The 19,363-nt window shown below is 42.2% G+C and overlaps 2 protein-coding genes across 2 annotated transcripts in view; both read left to right on the forward strand.

Moving 5' to 3' along the window:
- The window catches only part of TBC1D15 (TBC1 domain family member 15), a 29,802-nt gene extending 24,699 nt beyond the window's left edge, over positions 1–5,103 (forward strand). The window contains exons 15-17 of the mRNA XM_072354596.1: positions 736–852; positions 1,397–1,483; positions 2,118–5,103. Of these exons, the coding sequence (XP_072210697.1) occupies positions 736–852; positions 1,397–1,483; positions 2,118–2,324 (411 nt within the window). The 3' untranslated portion in view covers positions 2,325–5,103. The remainder of the gene's footprint in view (positions 1–735; positions 853–1,396; positions 1,484–2,117) is intronic.
- A 6,100-nt stretch (positions 5,104–11,203) lies between these two features.
- Positions 11,204–19,363, forward strand: part of TPH2 (tryptophan hydroxylase 2) — a 50,145-nt gene continuing 41,985 nt past the window's right edge. Inside the window, exons 1-4 of the mRNA XM_072337165.1 lie at positions 11,204–11,427; positions 15,001–15,153; positions 16,684–16,867; positions 16,975–17,075. Of these exons, the coding sequence (XP_072193266.1) occupies positions 11,329–11,427; positions 15,001–15,153; positions 16,684–16,867; positions 16,975–17,075 (537 nt within the window). The 5' untranslated portion in view covers positions 11,204–11,328. The remainder of the gene's footprint in view (positions 11,428–15,000; positions 15,154–16,683; positions 16,868–16,974; positions 17,076–19,363) is intronic.

Genomic DNA, 19,363 nt, shown 5'->3' on the forward strand with positions numbered 1-19,363 from the left:
TAGATTAATTAAAAAATCTCTATTGGTATAAGAGAAGACATATTAACCTATGTTATGTGTTTTTAGCCAAAGCAATATCTTGAGATGTTAGGATGGGTTGAGTTGGCTTATTTTCATAAGGCTTGGACAGGACCTCTCAGATGAGACTCTGAAGTGAGAGTAGTAACTGGAGAGTATCAGGTTACCTTTTTGTGTGTGAAAAACATCTTGTGTTAGGAGAAGTGGTATTGGTGCAACACTCATAAATATGGGACCCAGTCTGTGCAAAACCAAAAGAATTCTCTTATTCTAAGGTATAAATATTCCATCTGTCACACAGCAACAGCATGGAATGGGATATTGGTGGGAACATTCAACCTCTACTGCCATACCAACACCATCGGCCTTTAAAGTTGTGGGTCAACATCATAAAACAGGGTGCATTAATTTTAGAGCAATCCTCATGTGTTTACTACAAGCATTCAGTGTCTTTGCTAGGAGATAGGGAATGGAGGTATATCTTGTTTTCCTTTTCTTTTTAAGGCTTTATGTTAATTTAAACGTATAGTTGCCACTAACTTGAAGAGAAATTTCAAATGACTGTAGGAATAAGTAGTTTCCTCCAAAACCAGCTTGTTTTTGTTAAACCATTAAGCTTCGGTGTCTGTTGAAGGTTTATTAAAACATTATTTTCTAACATTTGCCTGTCTCCTCAGAGGAGTGTAAGCATTTCACAAGTTTCTCATATTCTAACAGGTCATGTGGACAGAATTGCCTTGCCAGAATTTTCATCTTCTCCTCTGTTGCGCTATCTTAGAATCTGAAAAACAGCAAATAATGGAAAAGCAGTATGGCTTTAATGAAATATTAAAGGTACTGAGTTCTTGTGCAGTATTTATCTCTCTGGTGTTACTGCAGTGTCTTTTGTATTTAATGTGGGAGGGGGATGGGGAAGGTAAATACCATCCTCTGAAGCATTACATTTGAACTGACTGTTTGCCATGCTTTCAGAATGATTTATTGGATGTCCGTAGTTAGTAAGATCATGAGCATGGAAAATGATTCTCCCTTTTAAGCTCTTGCTTAATATGTTTAATCTTAATTTTTGGTATGTCTTTTATAATCTTATTTGATATCTCATGGAAAATGTGATCTGGGGAGTAACTTGGGAGGGCTTGGTAGTTTGCCAGATATAGAAATATAATGGATTCCTCATATAGGTCTCAGTGATGGAAGCCAGGTATTGCATACGGCATCTTTTAGTGTCTATTGGTCAATGAAAATAGGCAGTATGTTTAGCACTTCACAGCTTAAGGGACAGGACTGTGAGATGATATTTATTCACGCAGTATGTTTTAACAATGCAGCACATTTCATGCAATTTGTTACGTTTACTATTTGTGAATGTATTTTTTAGCATATCAATGAACTGTCCATGAAAATTGATGTGGAATATATACTCTGCAAAGCAGAAGCAATTTCTATGCAGATGATGAATTGCAAGGTAATGATATTTTGGACATATCTACTGTGAATAGTTGCGTTAAAACTAAGTAGTTGGCTCTGATTGTACAAGTTGTGAAATAACTTAATGTCTGGCTATGATAAAAGACATGCTGTGCCTATATAAGCCCCTGTATTCCAGAAGTCTTGTAAACAAGATTAGTTTTATAGGGAAATGCAGTCCACTGATGGAAGGGTGAATTGTGCCCTTTGAGTGTGATTTCTTAACTCATAGAATCACGGAATGGGTTGGGTTGGAGGGGACCTTTAAGATCATCTAGTTGCATAACCTCAGTACAAGTAAACTGATGAGCTTAAGACAGATGAGATGCAAGTTTCATTGCACTGAAGGAATACCAGATGAGCACCACAGTTCACTAGGTAAAAATAGTTTCAATAAGATGAAGTGTAATTTTAATAGTTGTGTGGACTTTTATTTTGGGGATGAAGATGAAAATCGTTACTGAGCCTTTCTTTTGCTGTCTGTTTGAGAAGCAGATGCAGAAAACGGCACCAACACTACAAGAGATGTTTGTAAAACAGCCAAATTCAGTTGATTGATTACTTTGGGGAGGGGGAGCTTAAGAATAAAAAAATAAAAGAAATAAAATCAATTTTCCCCTTTGCTTTTATAGGAGTTGCCTCAAGCAGTCAGTGAGATCCTGGGGATAGAAAGCAGTTCTGTAACACCAGATTCAGATACTGGTGAGGATGAAAGCGGAGCTGTACTGAGCTGTCCTACGTCATTGTATCAGAGTATCTCAACACCTGTAATTGCTGCCAATGGAACGAGAGACAGCACTCAACAGATGTCTGAGACGCAGAGCTTGGCACCTGCATAATTGCAGCTGATTAAGTTGAAGAAAGACTATACTGAGCACGTTGTCTCCGAGCACTTGAGAGATGGATATTTAAATTTGGTGTCGATTAAGCTTTAAGGTCGGAAAGAAAATCTGTACTGTAATGCTCTTGCATTAAAGCTTTACAACATGACTCAACTTAACTATTTTTGTAGTTTCTTCTACCAAAATAGCCTTTTGTTTTCAATAACATTCCTTAATATTTTTGTAGCCAAGTGCATTTTCTTTTTTCTGGTGAACTGGAAACGGATGGTGAGCAAGGAAGAATTGGGAAATGATGCATTTGCTGAGCTTTCGCACACGTTGATCTGAGACGGTGCGAGCTCTTTGATTGGAGCAGATCCGCAGTTGTGCAGCTGAAACTGCGGTACAAAATTGACACGCTGAAGAGATGCCGATATATTAAGGATAATTCTGTCAATGAATGGGTTTTCCCTATTTCAAATGTTTACAAAAATACTTCTAAGTATTTGTTGCTGGTTGAATGTAGATTTGAAATGGACATTTTTACTTAGGCAGTTTAATGTCCAAATATTGAATTTTGTGTAACCGGGAGTGGATGAGCGGTATATTTTTGCATTAACATATCTTCACTTTATATATGCATATATATATTTACACACATACACTATATACACAGATGTTTGTGAATACTAGAAGGGTAGTCATATTTTCAATATCTGAATAAACCCGACTGTTCATTCATATGAATCGGTTTGACCAAATTAATGCACAGCTCCAACTCGGGCTCTTTTTCAGAACTCTTTTCTAACCGAAGGTAACTCCTGTGAATACATTCAGTCTTACATTTGAGGTAATTTTGCGATGGTTTCTTGCAGACTTTACTAATGTTTTATCTTTGCTAATATATTAACTGATCAATTAACTACTTACACTGTTTTTATGCCAAGATTATTTGGAGAATTAATAAACAGGTTATTAAAAAGTAATCACAATTAACATTAATGCTTTTTTTTTTTGTATATGCAAAAGGCTTTGTGAGTTTATTCCAGGCCGTGCTGATGTCTTTGACGTTATGTGAAATTTAACATAACTGATACAGTGTATTCATTTATTTGGTAACTACTGTACATATTATAAAATAAAAATCAAAGCTAATCTAGTGTTTTTTTAATTAAATCGTATTTAGAGAAAAATCTAGTTGTCTCTTTGATGGAAGAACATGAGGTAGAGGGGACAGCTGGCAACTGTTAGTCCATTGGCACTGTGCATTCTGTGTAGCAAAGTACAGTGGGAATATCTGCTTCCTACACTGTGGGGCATGCCTTTCATCTGGAGCCTCTTGATGGTGGGCATGAAGGAGCTCTCTTTGCAGCGTTATTTGTACCATCTAAAGCAAATACAAGCTGTACAAAAGGGTTTTAATGGGTGAATAAAGTTGTTACAACTACTTGAGACCCGATTAAACTTCTCGCACCCGCTGTGAACAAGCACTGAAGAGCTGAATTGGTACAAGCTTTGTTTTTAATATTGCCCACGTGCTATCTCTCATCAGTTAATAAGAGAACCTGGTTGCGTTAAAAGTCAAGGATTCACAGCTCGGCGTATCCATGGCCTTTCATTTCCTGCTCAGGAAATTACTTGAAGCATCAGGCTTCTGTTCCTTGTGGAGCGCTGTGCTTCTTGGCAGTTAATCTAAGGTGGCACAGAATGCATAAAGGCGTTAGAATTTATATCATTGATTTGATGGCTCACATATGCTGAGTTTCAGTATTTCTGGTGCATGAAATTTGCTTTGAAGTGTATTTGTTAAATATTGCTGTGAAAAATAGTTAAAATGGAACTAGGGAGGGCTGAAACTGAGATGTCAATTAACTACACACGCATCTTAGTTATTGAGGGTATGCAGTCATAATGGGCAGTATATTAAAATCCTGAAGAAAATCATATTGGGATATTTAAATGTTTAGGGAAAGGATGTTTTATCATAGAATTCCTGGGTTGGCAGGGATCTCAAAGATCATGTTGCTCCCTGGTTTGCATAGCTGGGCAATTTTATTGGTGTCAAAAGTAATTTATTGTGGATTTTTGCTTTGTTTGACAGCAAGAAGTTACCTTATAACATAAAGGAGCATTTGCTAAAGTTTCACAGGAGTTTGGACTTATGTGAACATTCATAGATTTGGTACTGGGAGGTCTGAAATTGTTACAGAAGGATGATGTATTTAGTTACCCATTGTAGTCATTCACACTTCCGTTATACTGCACTTGTTCATGCAGGAGGAATTCTCTGAGCTGTTCTATGGACGGTGTGCCTAAGGCAGGCATCACAGCCCTTAGTTTTGCTCATGCACTTACGCACCTGAACCTGATGCACGTACTGCACATGAGCATCAATGAGACACACACCTAACCCAGCAGAGTTCATAGGCATGTGCAATTACACTTGATTTGAAGCTGCTTTCAGATGCTTTGTTCTAATGGTGTTGGAAAACAAAATGAATTGTGCTTCATGTTTAGTAGGACCTGATAATGTCTGCTATCCAATTAAGTATTACAATGTTCTGTCATAATGCATTGCAGGCCTCGTATAGATTCAGCTTTACTTTCATTTAAGTGGGGGTTTTAACCACAAGCATTTTGCAGAGATGTGTGCTATACTTTCATGTTAAACAGCTGTAACTTTGCACAAATTGAATTTCCTGAAGCATTCTAAACAAACTAAATAAATAAATGAAGCGTAGGATGTCACTTTTTACCTCATCCCAAATAAAAGTCAGAACTGAGTCAGTATATATCTCAAACTCCGTGTAATTCAAATGAATTGAGTCTTCTAGATGGGTTACGTTTTGAAGGAATTGGATTACAATGTAAGTAAGTGTTGATTACATAGGATTCATGCAGCCTACTCTAATGCTCATTCTTATGCCTTTCAGATATATTTCTCCTTCCTAACGAACTGTAGGGCCCCACTGTGTAGAAGCAAACTTTTTGCCCAGGTCAGGAGACTGCTGGCCTCACAGTTCCTTTGTATGTGTGGCTGACCCCAGCAGAGCGCCCATCCAGGCGCTCTCAAGATGGGTATGGAGGAAGGTGGGAATATTCATGGATGGAGACAATGGCAGTTTAATAGGGAAAGCAAAAAGTGCTCCTGCAAGCCAAGCATTAAGAGGATTTCATTAACTACATCCATAGGCAGGCAAATGTCCAGCTGCTGCATGGGAAGCAGGGCCTCAGCACATCTGGACAGATGACACCATGACTGCACGTGTGTCCCTGCTTCCTTCTTCTTTCCTTGAGCTTCTCTGGCTGAGCACAGTGTCACATAGCAAGGGATGCCCCTTAGGTCAGATTGAGCCAGCTCCTGGCTGTGTGTGCTTTAACCTTGTGCCTGCCCCTTGGTTAAAAGGAGACAAGGCCTCAGTGCTGTGCACACCCCGCTCAGCCGGAGTCAGCACAGCAGTGTTACCAGCAGTGTACAGCTGCAACTCTATGACTACTGCTAGAGAAAGTGGCAGTCCCAGTTCCTTCTTCTCTCCCTTGTATTGCTGGATTGCTTGTGCTGGCAGGATCCATTTGTGCAAGTGTGCAATGGATCATGTAGACGACCTGATACATTTCAGAGCTAAATACCTCTTGTCTCCAGATCAATCCTACTGCACATTTTTCCACTGTGTGCATATACCTGAGTACGTGCATACCTATATTTATTGAAATCACTGATTTGCAATATTGGAAAGCACTTCTAAAAGCTCGTGAACAATATGCTAGTGAGTATCTCCTGTTGGAAGGCGTATCTTACATCTGCGAGCTCCTTGTCTATTCTCTTCAAGGCTTCCTGTAAGGTTGCATCTACAGCCTCTACAGGCAACTGCTGCGTGGCCTCGTGGCTCTTGCTACCAGAAGCCTTTGCTGCATGGCGACTCTTCTGCTCTCCATACTGACCTGGAAGCACGTTTTCCTTCCAGCCATCTTTCGTGTACCTGGCTTTGTCTTTACTTCTTAGGACAAACATAACTGGAACCCCTCCTTTTTATTTTTAACCTACCGATCATTTTTCTTTCCACTCTCCGGACAAGTGCTGGTCCATATCATTAATTTTCCCCATTGTTGAGATGTAAACCAGACACAGAAGCTTGGGTGAGATTACCCGTTTTGAACAGGATTGGAGGATAGCTTTGTAAATATTGCAGAATGTTAAACACTTCTCAGGTGTTTTGTATGCTTCCAGGTAGAGAGAATGGTGATGGTGATTCTCTGTAACCTCTGACTCCCCTGATGTGAGCTCTGCCTTCTTGTAATCATGCAGCCAGTCTACAAGTAGCTCCCCAACAACACGCATCCAAGATTTGCTTAATGCTTTTAACTACTAAGCACCTCTGAGTTAAGTACAGTGGAAAGTTAAGGGTGGTCACTACGTGCTCTGCTGCAGTGTATAGGAGTGGGGACAGCTACTTCAGGTACTTGTGCCAGTCCTGTTTCTCACACCCTTCCATTTAACAGCAAAGCCGCCCTGTTGTCTAATCTATCCGTTTCATCTGGACTTTTCCTTATCTGTCTTGTGAGAATGTTATGAGACTATGCCGAATGCTTCACTACCGCTAAGATTGATGACGTGAATTGTTTTGCCTCGATCCACAGGACTGTCATAGGAGGAAATGAGATTAGCTTGACTCAGTCTGTTCTCAGCAAATCCATCTTGACTGTTTAATCATCTGTTATCTTTGAGGCGCTTACAAATAATTTTGCTGCTACCGTTTTTCCAAAAGAGGAAAAAAAAAGAGACTGATTTCTACGTCTCCAGCTCTTCCTCCCACATGGATCTTTTGGAAGATTTATGTCATTTTGGTCTTTTCTGTGTCTTGTGCCACCTCTCCATCCCCTAAGTTCTCAAAACAGTTATTGATGGCAGAGATGTAACGAGCCTCCTCTGTTAGTGTGGTTTCTGTGCCAAGCCATTCATTATCATCACTTACCCAACCATTCTCCAATGTTGTTTTATCCTGCAAGAAGCAGCGCTTATCTCTCTGTCATTGCTATTAAATATGATAGACCACGGGTCACAGTGGATCCTTTCAGCAAAGAATAATTAAAAACCAACAAACATTAAATGCTTAGGCCATTTTAGATTCTTTTCTGTCCTCTCATTTTCTTGTGTTCACTTGATATTTCTTTTCTGACTGCTACTGTATTTATAGAAAACATCAAAGTCTTTAGAGGTCCTGGGATAATTACCATCATTTTTGTACCACAGCTTTTATCTTACACATTCACGTGTTAAGCTGTTTACAGTTAGAAGCTCAGCCCTCATTTTCATCTCCCGTATGTGACCTTTTAGAATAGACAGCAATGAAACTAATGATCGATGATACTAGTAGCACCATAGTAGTAGTATCACTAAAAATGTACTAGAGGACTGCACTTTCTCTTCAGTGAAATAGTTTCCCAGTAGAATTTCTAAATGTTTCCTTTAGCGAGTGCTGTAGGTTAGTCTGAGTGGGGAGCTAAGCCTCTCTGGAATGGGAAAGAGGTAAAAGTAAGAAAACTTATGGGTCAAGGTAAAGTTTATTAGGTAAAGCAATTGGTGTGTACACAAATAAAGCAAATGAAGAATTCATTCGTTGCTTTGCATTGGCAGGCTCAGCTGTTTCCAGGAGAAGGGCCACAAAGATAATCAGAGGGCTGGAGTACCTCCTTTACAAAGACAGGCTGAGAGCTGGGGCTCTTCATCCTGGAGAAGAGAAGGCTCCCGGGGGACCATACAATGGCCTTCCAGTTCCTGAAGGGGTCTGCAGGAAATCTGGGAAGGGACTTTTTGAAGGATGTATAATGATGGGACAAGGGGAAAAGGCTTTAAACTGGAAGAGGGTAGATTCAGACTAGATACTGGGAAGAAATTCTTTACTGAGAGGGTGGTGAGACACTGAACAGGTTGCCCAGCGAGGCTGTGGATGCCCCCTCCCTGGAAGCATTCAAGGCCAGGCTGGATGGGGCTGTGAGCAACCTGGTTTAGAGGGAGGTGTCCCTGCCTATAGCAGGGGGTTGGAACCAGGTGATCTTTAAGGTCCCTTCCAACCCAAACCATTCTATGATTCTACTGTGCACTGTGAATTTTATCCTCCTGCTAAAATCAAATGGAAGGACTTAACATTGCCAGCATATGTCATCAAACTATTGCAAACTATTTTACAAGCAGGTTCAAGAAAAGCTATGCTGAAATGGACAGTCAGTGCCTCTAAGAAGAAGAAAATGACTGAAACTTGAAAACAGCCCACAGATCTACTTCAATTTTAAAGCTAATTTTCCACTTGGATTCTGTATTTCTTACAAAGTATCCATCTTAGGAGTTCAGTCAACCGTGACTCTGTTCTCCCATAGCAGGAAGGAAGGTGTGTGTAAACTAGAGATCTTAGAGTCACTTGACTTCTGATTATAGGCAATAAGAAGCCTTTTAGAAATGAAAGCAAGCTTATCCCTCTGTGCTAGAAAGGTACCTTTATTTCTTACTATAAGCATTAAGTGCATCTTCTAAAGTAAGTAAGATTGTCATGTGTCACTCTGAAATTTGTTGTATAGTAGATATTTTTGAATAGCTACTTCAATGAACTTCAAATGTATGTATGTATATATATTCTCTCTCCCCATATATATATGTTTGACCACCAATTTTAAGTTTTTCTTGGTTTATATGTATGTAACTGTGAACTACAGAGAAATGGACTGATCTCTAAACCAACCCTCTATCTTAGCGCTATTCCCAGAGCCGTATATCAGCTCTGTTTTACTGTGACTTAGAACAAAGAAATGAACATTTTCAGTCTATAAATGTGTGCCCTCCAATCTAGCATTCTTATGGAAAAGTCCACCTACAAAATGAGCTTCAATATAATACTTTCTTGTCAGTCTCTTTGTGGCAGTATTGGGGAGTCAGTGTGGCTAAAACAGTAGTTGAACCACATGTCTTGTCCCTACCTGTTGCATAGTTCATGCCAACACAACACACTGTTGTTTGCTTTGCATTCACAAGTCATCCTGAGGAGGTTACGAGAGACAGAAAATCTTTGCCAGGATCCAGCCACCAGACAGAGCTGCGATCATTAGCAAGGCTGAGGGTAGCAGGGTCATCTCAGATTTGTGTGATGTCGAGCTGCAGAACTAGCATCTAGCAGCAGATACAATTGTGCTCTGTCACGATGATGGAGAAAAGCCTGCTCAGTAGAGCTTGTTGTCATCACTGGAACATTTGGAGAATGCTAAGCAATCTTGCTCCTGTAAATTGTTCAATAGCAGGAATTATGTTTGGGTATCTCAGGCACAGCCAACAGGAATATCAAAATCCAAAGACCTGAATTGTGTTCTTATGATTAAAAACAATGAATAAACATGAAAGAGTGTATCGCTTGTTAACTTTGGGTATGAGACAGAACTAACACCAGCAGACATCCATCCTTTCCTCAACTGCAAAAATAAAACAAACCTTTGTGGGTTACCGAGACAAAAATGATTGATTTGCATTACAGGAGCAAGAAAGGGAACCAAATATTATGGCAGTTTTATTGTCAAGCAAAAGGAAGATCCATTATTACATGGAGCTGCTGTGATCCCAACTCAGTCCTGTACATCGTGCATATGTTTCCATTTCATGAAAGGGCTCATCTGCCTGACAAGGGCTGCTTTAGACTTGAAACTTTTGCTGGTTTGTTAGTTGTGGTAAATGGTGAGATCTCACGGTACAAAACTTCCCGCTGTCCTTTTGAGCTGGTCTCTTTTTAGGACCAAAAGGGATTCCTCAGTGACGCAGGTATGTAAATGTTGCCTAAAAGATATTGCGGCTAGCAAGGATAGAGACACTGACTTTATGTAAAGTGAGCAAGCTACAGCTGAGCCCTTCTGCTACTTTCCTTGAGTAGCTCCCTTCTCAGTCTTTCAGCTTCAGAGAATCTGATTTTGACTCTTTATTCTTGACCCACGTGATCTTTGTATGCATATAGGAGTGAAGGCCCCGTGATGCCAGCTAGGGCTGCTGCAGGAAAGGCACCACTGGAGACTTCCAAGAGTAAGCAGTGACCATTTTACCTGCCTGGTGTTTCAGAACAGAGAAAAGGGAGCACATAACTTGAGACATAAGCAACTCAGAGACAGGTGAAGCTGTCCATTACACAAACAGACCTGCAGGACCCATGCAGGACTGTTTCACCTCCATAGATAATGAATTGCTTTATTGATGTTGTGGTTATGATCAGAGCCTGGCCCTTATATAGCTGAGATAGAAAACACAGCTGTTGCTGCCTCGGCTAAAAAGCTTTCTCCAATTAAGAATCCTTTTCTAGGGGAAATACTCTTTCTATGTCATCAATCACGCTTTAATACAGAAGGTTTGTTAAGTCTTTCATTATAAGACAGATCTCCTACCCCTTAATGCTTCCTCTCTGAACCTCCCTACATTTTTCACTGAAAAACTTCATAAAAAAAATGAGGAAAGATGAGTTTCTACATCAAAGAATTCCTCACATCAAAGCTGACACGGAAATACCTCTGTGCAACTTTTCACTCCTTTTACTTATTTATCCTCGGGGCGCACCGAGGCCTGCTGTCCCTGTGTCCACACATACACCCCAGGCTCACCTGCATCCTGGCTGCCCAAAGCTCAGCCGGTGGGGCCGGAGCTCCCGACACGGGGAGGTTTGGGGCTCTCTGCTTGGGTTCAAGGCGGGCCTCCACGGTGGGCACTGAGGCGTGAGGAGAGTGGCTGGGGTCTCCCTGCAGCCGGGCCGCGCTGAGGTCTGGCGCAGCTCCCGCGGGGCTCCCGCCGCCCTGCTACCCCGGGGGCTGTTGAGGGGCGAGGGCTGAGGGCTGCCCGGCGGCGTATGAGGTAAGCGAGGCCAAGGGCGCCCGCCCGCAGACGGCTCCGTCACCGGCGCCGGGTCCCCCCTCGGCGGCTTTCCGTCAGCCCCCGCGGGGCCGTATAAAAGGCGGCGCGGCGAGCGAGGAGCAGAGCGTGGCGTTGCCCCGCCCGGCCGGTCCCATGCAGCCCGCCATGATGATGTTCTCCAGCAAGTACTGGGCAAGGAGGGGCTTCTCCTTGGACTCGGCCCTACCGGAGGAACGACCCGGCGGCCTCACCGTAAGTGTCGGGGCTGGGAGCGGAGCGGAGGGGGGATCTGGAGGTAGGGCAGCGAGCTGCCGGCCCGTGGGGTTAACTTCGCGGCGGCAGGTACCGCTGGCGGCTGCTGTGAGTCCAACGGGTGCTGCTTCCCAGCGCTGCCGCGAGGGTGTCCTCAAACAACAGCCAAAGTTTCGCCTGAAAGGCAGGCAGGGAGGATAACGGCGCTGCTGCTGCGCTCTCAGAACACGGGAGCCCAGTACAGGTGTTCCCGAGCGCCAGGGCTGTGTCAGAGCGCTTACGGATCTCGCAGTGTGGCGCTTCAGACCGGTTTGATGGCGGCAAGCGGCGGTCGGAAAGGGGCTCCTAGGGAGCAGCGAGCCTCTGCTGAGGGCAGCCGGCACCGTGTTGAGGGTGCCGGTGTGTCCTCGCGGCTAAGCGGCTTCGGGTGGGCTTACGCTGTTAGTAAGGGATGCTGGTGGTCTCATCCGTTCCGAATGGGGTGAATATTCCGGGTTTTTGATACTTGGAGCCCATCAAGTTGTGTATCAAATCTGCAGCCTGTGGGGGCTTTGGTAACTTGAGTAGAACCCACGGGATGTGCTTGTTTGTACCAGTTGTGAACTGGCCTTGCAGGAAAATGTGTAATGTCCTTGTTTGTATGTGCTTTATTTCTGTCAGAGATGTTTAACTAAATGGGATCCGTCAGTTTTATAGTCTCTGAGTTCCTTTCGTGGAGTCATCCTGTAGTTCACTCCTTTGTTCCTGAGTACTCGCACTTGCTCCAGATAGCTCATTTTCATGAGGATGGTTGACCTGTTTGCCGTTAAAATACTTCATAATTAAATAACAGGCATGGCTGATAAGATTTGAGCTCTTGCAGTATCGAAGCCTCTTCAATTGGGCTCGTAATGATGAGCTAATCTGGTTTCCTTACGTGTGAGAGAGGCTTTCAGTCATCACTTCAGATAATGCTCGTTTTGAGGTAGTGCTGAACCTTGGGCAGTCCTGGAGGGTGCCAGGTGCCCTTGTTTCCCTGAAGAATCAGCAGTACTGACGTGTGGAGGATGATTGTGGTTCTCTGTGTGTAGCTTCCTGGAAACAGCATACAATGAAGAAGCACGGATGCTATATAAACAGCATCTGTGCACTTCATATCGATGAAAACTTGTTGGTCAAATCCCAGATATTATTGAAGTTAAAGCCAAAGTGACCTTCCACTAGACTGTCATTTCCTAAACAAACCCCTTGGTGAGAAGAATCATATAAGCTCAGTTACTAAAAAACAATGTGCTTGAGTGTCTTCATGTGCCGCTCCACAAGCAGAACTACTTTTTTCAAATGGTTTAAGTATGATCTGATAAATGATGAGAAAAGACCAATGGAGACCCTTGAGTGTGTGCTGAAACTAGCTTGGGTAATTTAACCTGCGCTGTTTTAAGTTCTGACTTTTGGTAAGAAGATGCATTTCAACTAGTCCTTCTTTTAATTCAGTGCATTCTTGTGCTTTTTATGTATGTATTCTGAGGCATTTACATATGTATATCCAGTGGGGGCTGAATATCCAGTGCTCTCACGCAGCAGAGGGATGTATTTCAAAGTGGACTGGCATCAGGTAGAAAAGCAAACCCGTTTGACACGAGCCATGTGGCTGCGTTGAGATGGATGCGATGCAAATACCTCATCTCTGTCAGCAATATCTATCTCTAAGAAAACTATCTTAGCTAATCCAGTTTGGAAAAGGACTCAGGCTAAACTTTACTTATTCCTTTATCCTGGGACAGAGAGCTCCTTATGAAACGTAGTGTTCTTTTGGAAGCCCATTGCCTTAGATATTTCACCCATTCTTGGGTTATTTTCTACAGTTTACCAAAGAACTGTTAGTAGTTGTATACTTGTATATGTCTATCAATTTCTGTGTTCAACTTTACATAGTGACATTAATTGTACTACAACAGATAACAAACCTTATCTATTAAATCTAATGAGCATGGCTGACCAATAAACCCCAGCAATGGAAGATGGCTCAGTAGCGATGGGCAGGAGGTGTGCCTGAGGAGCTCAGGGAATAAGGCTGAATGTGGCTGACCACAGCTGCTGCAAAAAGCTCATCTTAGCTTGGCTCAGGGTACCAGGGAGCGGCCTTTACTTTAGATACATGGCTGCCATCAGTTACATGGATCAACTGTTGATATCAGTGTTGCTCCCAGAGTTCCTTAGAGCATGAATGTCTCCTTAAGTTAGCCTGACCAGCATGGTGGAAGTGAATACTTGGCTCAGCCCAGTAAGGGTGTGAAAACTACATCACTAACAGGATAACTGCAAGGAGATCAATGGCCTCAATCCATGTATTCCTTTCTGGTGACTGGGTATGCCCAGCATGGTGACAGTGAGCACAGGATCAGAGAATCATAGAATTGTTTGAGTTGGAAAGGACCTTTAATGACCATCTGGTCCAACTCCCCTGCAGTGAACAGGGGCACCTACAGCCAGAACAGATTGCTCAGGGTCTGGTCCACCCTGACCTTGAATGTCTTCAGGGATGGGGTATCTACCACCTCTCTGAACAACCTGTTCGACTGCCTCACTGCCCTTATTGTAAAAACAAAACAAAGCCTTTTTTTCTTATATCCAGTCTAAATCTCTCTATTTGAAATCATTTCCCCTTGTCCTATCACAATAGACTCTGCTAACGAGTCTGTGCCCTTTGTTGTTATAGCCACCCTTTCAGTACTGACAGGCTGCCTTCAGGTCTCCCCAAGCCTTCTCTTCTTCAGGCTGAACAGCCCCAGTTCTCTCAGCCTGTCCTTACAGGGAGGTGTTTCATCCCTTAGACCATTTTTGTGGCCCTCCGCTGGATGTGGTCCAACAGGTCCATGTCTCTCAATTACTGAGGACTCTACATTTGGATGCAGTATTCCAGGTAAGGTCTCACCAGAGCAGAGCCGGGCCTGCTGGCCCCACTGCTTTTGATGCAGGCCAGGATAAAGTTGGCTGCTTGGGCTGTGAGGGCACACTGCAGACTCACGTTCAGCTTCCTACCCACCTGTACCCCCAAGTCCTCTTTATTATTAGGGTTGTTCTTCATCCTTTCATCCCCCCAGCTTGCACTGATAGCAGGGGTTGCTGTGACCCAAGTACAAGACCTTACATTTGGATGCATTGAACCTCATGAGGTTCCCCTGGGCCCATAGCTGGAGCCTGCCTAGGTCTCTCTGAATGGCATCCTGTCCTTTGGGTGTGTCAAAAGTACCTCACAGCTTGGTGTTGTCAGCAAACTTGCTGATGTTGCACTTGATCCCACTATGTCCTTGATGAAGGTGTTGAACCCCTGAGGGAAGCCACTTGTCACTGATTTCTGTCCACACATGGAGCCATTGGCCACCACTCACTGAGTGTGATATTGCAACTAGTAATAAACAGACCAATAATGCAAATAACATTGATGTTGTGATTGAACTGTTTACTGAGATTAAGTCTGGATGGGTTCAGTTCAGCTATTTTCTAACAAAAATTTCTCTTTATGAAATGTGTCTTACTTTTGGGAAGTATCCTTTTACAACTGAATCAATGCTGTTCCTTATCCATTCCTAGATAAACAGATCAAGCTCTGGGAAAAATGAGGAGAAAAAAGGCAATAAGGGAAATGGGAAAGGTGAGTCAGTTTCTGAAGGTGGAAAGACAGCTGTGGTGTTTTCCTTGAAGAATGAAGTTGGTGGACTGGTGAAAGCTCTCCGGCTCTTCCAGGTAAAGCTTACATATAGTTGTGCTGATTAGATGAGGAAGGATACTGAGGTCAGGCTCTTTGTTGGTATAATTTAACGCACCATGGAGTGCAGTTAGTTCTAGTGAATCTGCAGAATTTAACTTCAGGCTTTATGGGTCATTCAGCAAAGCGTTTAAGACTCTCAGAGAATTTTCTGGAACTAAGTTTAACTGTGATGTTGATATTCTCACTATTCACTTTAGATTTCCAAAGTGTGATTCTCAGCACCGTAAATTAGGTTTGAAGTTCTCTGTACAGACCATGATGAAAGGGAGCAGTTCAGAGTCTGATGGCAATGACAGCCTTGTTGCAGGACAATGTTTGGTCATAAATTTAAGTGCACCTTTAAGTGCTTACAGGGTCAGAGCTTTCTGTCTAACTAGAACCTAAATCATGAAGGATTGGTTTCCATATAGATCCCCATACAATTGGTGGTTTTCAGTCAGACTGCTGGTTCTCTCTGTAATCTGCTTACCTTTATTAACACATTGAAGAGGACTTGAGGGCATCTCTGAGGACAATTCAGGCAAAGCACCAAGATGAAAAGCCTTAGGCTGCTCAGTCTGCACAGTGAGGAAAATGCTAAGAGGTGATTTGGAATCTACCTCTTCATGCTTAACCATCAGAGGAGTGTAATTGTGGGAGCACAGGGTGTTACCAATCCTAAATTACAGGAGCTGGCTCTGGGAGCAGGTTCCCAAGGCTGATGCAGATATCTGGACTGCCCAGATATTGAAAGCAGTGTGAGCTGAGCCGCTGGGAGGGAGCTTATCTGAAACCAAGTTGCAGAACAGAAGCAGGAGAAGGCTAAGTGAGCCGATAGGAACTGCAGGAAGAGGCGTGTTTTCAACACATCTTCTCTCCAAAGTATTAATTGCAGCTCTGGCTTAAATTCTTCAGTGGGTTCAGACCTGAAATCCTGAATATACATGTCAGCTCTACCTTCTTGAGAACAATTTGCTTGCAGTTCATTTGGCCTTCTAAAATGTGTTGGGAAGATATTGCAGAGAGATCAACTGCATTCACATGGTTGCTGAGCAGTTTGAGCATGGGGTGGGTAGGATTATGCTGTTTTTTAAACCTAGGGTAAATCAAAGCCACTTTCTCTACTTCAGAAGAGAATGTCTGAAACCAGTATCCCTCTGTCAGTTGAAAGGAGTCCTGTGGCCTGGGTTATTCAGGAAGAGATCATCAAAATGATCCTGCTTGGCTTCTGTAATCTGCTGGTCTACAAATAGCAGATTCAAAGCCCTCAGCAAATTGAGTCTTTTCCTTCCATAAATTTGTTGCATCTCCTTAGCTAACACATTCATGCATTGTACACATACTTCATGTGCCAGTGCAATTGTTACCTACTATGTGGATTCACATGTGGAAAATCAGAAACTGCTGCTTGTCTGTACTGGAGGGAACCTTCATTTAAAACCTAGAAAAGCTTTCCTGAAGAGTATGCCATCAATATTGCAATCCTAACTGATATGTCTGTATTTAATTCCTTGTTCTTTCTGCAGGAGAAGCATGTGAGTATGGTTCATATTGAATCACGAAAATCGAAGAGAAGGAACTCAGAGGTAGAAATTTTTGTGGACTGTGACTGCAGTAAGAAGGAATTTAATGAACTAATCCAGTTGCTAAAGTTTCAAACTAATATCGTGTCTCTGAATCCACCAGAAAACATCTGGACTGATGAGGAAGGCAAGGCTACTTCTGTATCATTAGTTTACAGACTCACAAATGTTTCGCACAGTTATAGCCATTATTGTTATATTCAGTATATTTAACTCACATTCTGTCTTCTGCAGATCTTGACTGTGTCCCTTGGTTTCCTCGGAAGATATCTGAATTAGACAAATGTTCACAAAGAGTTTTGATGTATGGATCTGAGCTGGATGCAGATCACCCTGTAAGTGTAACATACAATTGTACTGCAGATAATTTGTTCACGTTGTTTGCCAGTCAAATAAAAATCCTGTTGACTGCTGGTTTTGAGTGCTTTTCTGAGCATGGTTGGTTTTTAGTTATGTTCAGTGTTTTCAGTGAATTAATTATCCTTTTCTGTAGCTGGACATGAAAGAAGGAAGTCCTCCATAAAGCTTTCTCTTGAACAACTTTGTCTTCTTTTTTTATCTTCTATTTTTGCTGTTTTCATTTATTTTTTTATATAGCTGGTTGTTAGAAGTTTCCAGACAAACAGAAGAGTTTTGATCAATGTGATGTTAGGTTCTGTCACAAGTGGCTCTTAGATAAGAATAGATATTAACTTAGTTGTCAGAGGAAAAAGGAATTGTGGAAAAAGACTTCCTGGTAACTCAGGAGATAATTGCAAAATAAAACAGTAACGTGTTCCTGTTTCTGTGTGCAGAAAGGAATGCAACAGATGGGAAGGTGTCTCACATTGTTTCCTGACTTCAGTGACAGGAGTCAAGCTCGCATTTCACAAAGTGATACCTGTAGTGGTGCCAAATGCTCAGTGTAAAAGACAGAAAAAAAATAATAGGTTTGTTTTATTACATATGGCTCAAGTCCATACATGCTTGACATCTAATTCTTTAGATGGCAGATGACTGCAAGCATTTGTGTTAAGGGACTTCCTCATGTTTCAAATTGAAGTTTCTACCTTTGGACCCTTTGGTTGAGCAATACTAATGGCAACAAATTGTATTATTCCTACTCTGAAAGCTGAATTCAACTGATATTATAGGAAGCTTCCAGCTGAGAGGAAGGAATGAACTGAAGTACCTGAATGTGATCCTTTCCTGCAGTGTGGGCCTGTAGCTGGGAAGCATGTTCCTGGGTGCTGATATCTTCCACATGCTTCTTAATGACAAGCGAGGATTTACCTACTATTTTCTCAGAATGGAAAAATCTGTTGATTACCTTCAACCATTAACAGTAATTTGGTTCAAACAGAGGCCTTAATGGCAACTCATTCTAGCCTTGAGTTGATGATTGTGATGAGCCATTTGATACTGTTTTATGTTCTGAGCTGGTGCCTTCATTAAATAGTTGAGTGCTTTACTGAAAATCTGCCTTCAGTTTTACAGACAATGAAAAAAGACATTTGCATTATATGAATATATATTTTACACTCGAGAGAACTCTTATGAACATAATTTACACCCCATTTGTTAGCGTATGCAGCACGCTAGATATTAGAGATGGGGGGAAAAAAAACTATAAAATCTGTGATTGGCCTTTCAAATGGCAGTTCTGGTGCCTGCTCTGTTCCTTCACAATAGTGTGTAGATGCCAGACCAAAGAGAATTACTCCATTATGAAATCAGTATAGTACTAGTTTAGGTTCTAACCCATTTCATACTGGCTAATGGTTTCAGTCTTGATTTCACAGCGTGTGTTGGACATTCAAGTTATCTATGCTGTCATCCATCTCATTTTGTCTGTTACATGTTACAGCTGAATGACAGAATGCTAGTGCAAAAGGTATTATGTAGACAGACATACACTTGAATGTCACAAGGTTTTGCCTGTCAAAAAGCTTCTCTATATGAGCAGTGTTCATTGTAACATAATCTTGATTGTTCTGTAGTATTTCACAGGAGGTTGTTATGCTCCATTGAAAGCAGACCACAAAAGTGTGAGATTAGGGAGGCAGGCAGTTGTTTGAGTTCATGAAGTAACTGATCTCACAATAGATTTGCACAGCAAGTCAATAACCAAATCAATGGCATGTTTAAAAAATAAATAAATCACATAATCATAGAATGGCTTGGGTAGGAAGGAACCCCAAGGATTGTCAACTTCTATCCCTTCTGTCACAGATGATAGACCAGGCTGCCCAGGGCCCCATTCAGCCTGGCCTTATGTATTTCCAGAGATAGGCCATCCACAACCTATTTGGGCAATCTGTTCCAGCACCTCACCATTCTCTCAGTAAGGATGTTCCCCAACATCTAATTTAAATCTACTTTCTTTTAGTTTTCTCCTTGTACTGTCACAGTCTGCCCCTGTAAAAGGTTGTTTTCCCTCATGTTTATAAGCAATCTTTAAATATTGGACAGCTGCAATGAAGTCTTCCCCCAGCCTCCTCTTTTCCAGGCTGAACAAGCTCAGTTCCTTTAGCCAGTCTTCATAGCAGAAGTGCTCCAGCCCTTGAATTGTCCTTGTGGCCTTCTTTGGACTCTCTCTAACAGCTCCACATCCTTTTCTGTGTTGGAGGCCCCAGACTTGGGC

The sequence above is a fragment of the Excalfactoria chinensis genome, chromosome 1, assembly GCF_039878825.1.
Source record: "Excalfactoria chinensis isolate bCotChi1 chromosome 1, bCotChi1.hap2, whole genome shotgun sequence".
NCBI lineage: Eukaryota > Metazoa > Chordata > Aves > Galliformes > Phasianidae > Excalfactoria > Excalfactoria chinensis.